This window comes from Meles meles, chromosome 2, assembly GCF_922984935.1.
Source record: "Meles meles chromosome 2, mMelMel3.1 paternal haplotype, whole genome shotgun sequence".
NCBI classification, from domain to species: domain Eukaryota; kingdom Metazoa; phylum Chordata; class Mammalia; order Carnivora; family Mustelidae; genus Meles; species Meles meles.
Genome location: NC_060067.1, coordinates 135,504,790 through 135,511,173, shown reverse-complemented (window position 1 = coordinate 135,511,173; position 6,384 = coordinate 135,504,790). Strand labels below are relative to the sequence as shown.

The window sequence follows — 6,384 nt, the reverse complement described above, 5'->3', positions numbered from 1 at the left end:
GAATCACTGAAATGTTATAAACCACCAGATTGCTAATTGCTTTGGATGCTGTGAAAAATAATTACTCCACATTATTTTTGATATTTAATTGACAGTGTAATGCATTTAACTAAAGACCTGCAATAAACTATTTCTAATTACTGAGGGTGGTGGAGTGGAAAAGTAGGCTGTAAAAGTTTACAAGGGAAACAATGTTTTCTCCATTACACTAAAAAGTCATTGTTGATAATACTTTTTCAGAGATGAAAAACAAAAACAAAAACTTCCCCAATGGAAAATTCTGGAAAGCTAGGAAGAGTTGTAGAATACTTTTACTCAGGATATAGTGGTATATTTATATAGTATATATAGTAAATTTACTAATTTTTTAAATTAATAAAATGTACTGGTGATGGGGTGATGTACATCATATTCTACCCTTGCCATGCTTGCACTAAAGTTTCTCCTTCTTCAGTTGGCAGAACTTTATGAGGGAGATAATCATGCCACTGCCAGAATGAATAATCTTTATCACTGACTGGTGTTCAATTTATTTTGCATCTGTAGAGCATTCATCTGAAAAACTCTGCCTAATTTTATATGTCATTGAAATATGTAGATATATCAGAAAATGGAATTGTTTTTAGCTCCCAAGGTAAGAATTCATGTTATAAAATGATTCTTGAAAATAACACTTAGAACCTGATTCAAGGAATTCCAACAGTCTAGAAGTGTTACAGATTGGTGTATAAAAGATGTTAGGCTCTTTGAATAGATATGTACTGTTTTCGTTCCCTAGTATCTTTGGAATGGTATTAAAAATCAGCATATTCTTTTCTTCCCCATAACTTCTGACTAAAGTAAATTGTCTCCATTGGTATGTCATTAAATTGCTTATTTAATTTCAATTTGTACATTTTCCAAAAACAAACAACTAAAATAAGTGACCTGTTTCAGGGAATGTAAATTATTTTCAGAATTTCAGAAATTGAAAAGGGATAAGAGGAAGGAGAAAATGCTGGGCTGGTGTGAAGCGATAGCCCGTAACCCTCACAGAATTCCAAACAACACGCGAACGCCTGAGATCTCAGGGGATTTGGCTGATGCCTCACAAACCTCCACATTGGTGAGTGAAAAGTTATTTTTTCTCAAAATGGCTTGTATGTAAATGGAATGCTAAGGAAATGTGGAAAGGGATAATTTTTATGTAAACATTGTTCCTGTTTACAGTAATATTTACATTTGCATTATATTGTTCATATAGGTAATTGATATTAATAAAAATGTGTAATGTCATATACTATTAGAGCTTAATTCAGATAAAACAATGATTTCTTTTTCTTTGTATTTCTTTGAGCCTTGCTCTCTATGTTAGTGACCTTCAAGAGTTACCTAAAGTTCATATCTTGCAATCTACATTTGTGTAATGGAATCAGTGGAGGAAAATGAATAGAGACTTATCCAAAATTAATGAGAAATCAGAATCAAGCCTTCTGTGTTTTCCTATATATAGTCTAAAAATCTCTGAAAAGAGTATTAAAATTATAATTTTATACAAATTTGTGAATTAAGTAATGACAAAAATAATTTGAAGACCGAATCAATAATACACTCTTCCATATTTTGTTTTCTGCTTAACTTAAATAGCCAGCTGCAGCTAGCCATTGTTTCCCAGTGATTAGGAAGAGAGAACTTGTTAGCAAAAGGGGTTTTATGCATTTTGTTTAGATTTGGCTGCAACATTCTTCATTTTGATTTAAAGGAGAAAATTTCCATTCAGTCTGTAAGTTTTAAGTTGACATGTTAGATATATTTTAATTATTGTTTTGCCATTTTGTATGAACACAAGTGTTTTCATTAGCCTGATTTATTAGTTGATGAACATATAATTAGATATAAGCAATGATTTTAGGTTTAATTTTTACTCTAGAATTATTTGCTAAGTTCCACTATTTTAAATAGAAATAATGATCTCGAGTAAACAGTATTGAGTGAATATCAAGAGAAACCACCTGAAGGAGTGGGCATTCAGTTGACAAGATAGAAGTGAGATCTTCCTTAAATTCCATCATCTTAGATTGTGAAGAGAGGTCTGACGGGATGAAGAAATGTGTGTAATGTCATGAAATAGTCAAAGTTCTGATGAATAAATTTTTTGGAATTATCATCTGCATTGGTTTATCTCACTCTAACATGATCTTTTGTAAATTATTATTTTCAATAAAATTGCATGACATGAGTTAACATCATTTAAAAATGTGTTAACACAATGTTTATACATAAAGCTGGACTTTGTCAGGTATCATACAAAGGGTGAAAATTTTAAGATAAAAAGAATTGCTTCCATGCTTTTATTAGGATGACTTTAGTGCTTAATTTCTATTTCATAGAACCATAGATCAAAACCATAAAAATTCTTGAGTAAACATTTGGCCTGGCTTTCTCCCATAATTGGGTAACCTAATATTAGCTTAATTTTCCAGATGTGAACTATGGCCCAGAGAAATTAATTGACTTTCCCCGAGTCACTTAGCTAGTAAATGATAAAAAGATTGCTAGAAGCCAGGTTTCTCAAGGCGAGGTTTTATTTTACTACACCATGCTGCCTCACTTTCTTGATGACATTTTCTTCTCATCCAGATACTTTTAGGAGAAGCAAAATTCATCAAGTTGCCAATTTAATAAATCCAGTAATTCATATTTTAAAATCTAATGCCATACTAGGTGGATAGCCTGGAGCCATTGAAACATAATTTCAACATCTGTTTCTCAACATAGAAAAATGAAATATGTCTTTCTTATATCATAGCCTATGTGTCTTAGTCAGTTCTCCTTCACTGTCAAATGATGACTCAAAGATACATATTCTTTTCATCTTTTAATGCTGCCTTCTTAAGGACATGGCTTCTTAGGTCCCTGAGGGAAAGGAAGAGACTGGGGGAGCCATTGTACATGTGGTATATGAAGTGGCCTTGAATGTGTGCATATCCTTCTGTTGACAAAACTTAGTTGCATGGCCCCATCTGAACTGCAAGGGAGGGGGGTAAATGTTAGTAAGCCATAACCAAGAAGAGCACATGGAATTAGAGAGTACCCAGTTCCTCTCTGCCATAGACCTCCCTTCTTGTTGCCAAATATTTAGGTAATGTTTCTACTCCCTCATGAAAAAGGATTATTACTTTCCAAGAGAAATAACAGAAGTATTTCAGTCACTGGATTCAGTTCAAGTCCATGAGCACTGGTTATTTATGGTCCTCATCAAATGATGGTGATAGCAGATCACCTATGAATAGATTATCTGCATTTTGCAACCAGTCCCAACATCCATATATCCCCAATATATAGGAGAGGAGTAGGACAAGGGAAACCACAATAATATTCATGCTTGGAAAAAGAATCAGAATCAGATACACATGGAAATCAGAGGTGAAATCCTGCTAAACAGGAAGGATCTTTGAATAGGCTGTGTCCCTGCTCCCTGGGGAGATCTTTGTTAGTGGTTCTCTCTGGCCTCTGGATGTCTCTCTGGAAAGTTCATTTTCTTTTATTCTCCTTGTCAATATTTAAAGTGCCTAATGAGGGTTGTATACCCTTAAAATATTTTTTTCCTATTTTGGGAAAATCGTGGGACCAAGAGTTGTTTTAAGTCTTAAATATTTCAAGGTTTGTATTTTTGGGATCATGGTCTTTGAGTACTACAATTTTCAGAAATCTTTGTAGGAGTCTGATCGATTTGCTTCCTCATAGTCCATGTGCCTAAGAAAGTTCTTTCTGGGAAGCCCTTGACTTTCTCTTCTCTCATGCTTCTTTCTTAAGATGATATTATCTTGAAAATTAGTCTGCAGGACCACAGCCATAACCCAATCTTTGTAAAGAGATGCTTTGTTCAACTGAAAAGTTTTACTCAGTGTCAGCTCTAAATTTCATAAATGCCTTGAGTCACTTTATACAAATGTACATTTTTACTGTATCTTTGTTACTCAACACTTGCATTAAAGTCATATCCCATCATTTGGGGTTGAGAAGAAGCCAGACATTTTGTCCAATAAACCCTTAAACTTCTGTAGTCTTTCTGTTCCCAGTCAGATCTGCTTTTATACTAGTTCCTATGCTTCTTTTAACACTTTGCCGAATGTAGCCAATAATTGATAACAAACATTACCAAGTTTTGTTTTTCAATCTAGTTTGAGCGTTTCCAGCCCAACAGCCCACTGTCTACCTCTCACGTTAATTCAAACTGTAGTTTTGCCAAGAATTTTGCCAGAACATCAAATAGATGGTTTTCTACTTTTGAAATTGGTTTCTTTGCCACCCCTGCCCAACCACTAAGCAAACACCATATACTTTAGATTTTTGTCATGGTAGCACAGGCTTTGGCTACCGATATCTATATTTAGGTTGTTAGAAAAGTTGGGGTATAAGAAGGAAAACAGGAAATAGTAATTCTAGCACAGAATGTAATATGAATATTTATTTAATCAGCTCTTGAAGGACTGAAAAAGTGTATGTGTTTAGTAACTGCAAGAAGTAACAACCATCCAGAGAGAGAACATGGGGAGGAGGAAGGAGTTATTTGAACGTAAAAGGCTGAAAGAGAGGCCCCTCAGACTGCACCTCAGACTTTGAGAAGGGGTGCTTCTTAGCTGATATAGGAGACTTGAGTTCAGGGGAGGGACACTGAGGATCTTGGACCTGGACTCTGAAGGAGAGGCTCTTCTCAATCCTTAAATATTCAAGTGGAAGAAAGAGAAGATGGTGCAATAAAAATAGTTAGATGGGGGTGCCCGGGTGGCTCAGGGGTTAAACCTCTGCCTTCAGCTTGCGTTATGATCCCAGAGTCCTGAGATCAAGACCCGGGTCAGGCTCTCTGCTCAGCGGGGTGACTGCTTCTCTTCCTCTCTCTCTGCCTGCCTCTCTGCCTACTTGTGATCTCTGTCTGTCAAATAAATAATAAATAAAAATCTTTAAAAAAGCAAGAATAGTTAGATGTTGCAATAAGATGGTGCAATAAGAAACTTGGACCCACTTTCCACTACTGACTAATGACACTAATGACAAAATCATTGCTGGGATGACACTAGCAGAAACAGGATAAGCAAGAAGAAGCAAATCCTTTTTCTCTCCCTGTCTTCTAGTTTCCATTAGCAGTAGTATTGGCAGAAGCTGACCAAGAGGTAAATGTCAAAGGAGCAATCTGATTTGAAGGCCCCTAGCTCCAGCATCTGGAAGTGGACTGAAGACCTGATATAGAGTTGAGTAGTTTTATCTTAGTAATCAGTATAAAAAATTAAGAAGAGAAGCTTTAACAAATCAACTCAGAAATTTCAAAGGTTTAGCATAATTGAGCTTTGCTTTTGCTCATGACTCACTATGATAAAGGTCATTTGACTCTCGAACAATGAATGGCAGGATCCCTACTCCTTCCATCTCTTGGGAATATTGTCTTAAACAAAGGACATCTGAGTTTATCAGATAACATAAGGGAAAGAATGAGTGGGTGACCATTGAGATATCTGGTTAAGTCTGGAAGTGATGCATATCACTTGTTGCCCTTGGCTGGAAATCAATGGAAATTCAGTGTATCTGTCAGAAGGATGGGGAAATATGGTCTTGTATGACTGAAATAAGGAAAATGAGAGCGCTCAAAAGCTTCTACCACAAATACATTCCTTTGAGAAGTAGCAGTTTTGTCCTATATTTCCATTTTGTATGCACATATTTTATTATTACTCCTCTGCTATCATCCTGAGCATTTGAGGGTTTCCGGTACAAATCATACCCCATCTAAAGATGCTGGTGGTGATGAGGAGGAGGATTAGAAGAGAGAAGGCTGATTAGTAAGTGCTGGGAGTTTTCTAAATATTTAACACATATTCTCATTTTTAATACTCATAAGAGTCCGGCAAAGTAGGTATAACCATTATCCCTATTTTGGAAAGGAAACTGGATAAGTTGGATACAGAAACTGAGGCATAGAGAAATTTTAAAAACCTTCCCAAAGTGACCCAGGTAATGTTGATGAGTCTGGGATTCCAGCATTCCAAACAGTCTAAATCTGGAGGGTCACTCTGTCATGTCTCCTTAAGTTGGGGGACAATAGTCATTATTTGAATTGTATGCATTTAGCTAAACACAAAGATTGTGAATGAGAGAATAATACAGGAGAGTGTGGCATAAAGACAAATAGGGCCTTCTCTTTATAATCTTCTGGTTATATGTGACAGATTATTCTCTGCTCTGCACTTAGTGACATATAAATATGGCCATTTTTATAGCCATTATCACCACTATGCCATCAATAACTGACATAATTGAAAAGAACTGTGTTTTTTTAGATTTTATTTATTTATGAGAAGAAAGACAGAGAGAGAGAGAAAGTGCAGGAGCTAGGAGGAGGGACAAAGG

The 6,384-nt window shown here is 35.6% G+C and overlaps 1 protein-coding gene across 2 annotated transcripts in view; it reads left to right on the top strand.

The window, feature by feature from the left end:
• Positions 1-962: 962 nt before the first annotated feature.
• MARCHF1 (membrane associated ring-CH-type finger 1) overlaps positions 963-6,384 on the top strand; it is a 322,967-nt gene continuing 317,545 nt past the window's right edge. For both annotated transcript variants that reach the window (XM_045998055.1, XM_045998054.1), the window contains exon 1: positions 963-1,105. In XM_045998055.1, the coding sequence (XP_045854011.1) occupies positions 995-1,105 (111 nt within the window). In that variant the 5' untranslated portion in view covers positions 963-994. The remainder of the gene's footprint in view (positions 1,106-6,384) is intronic.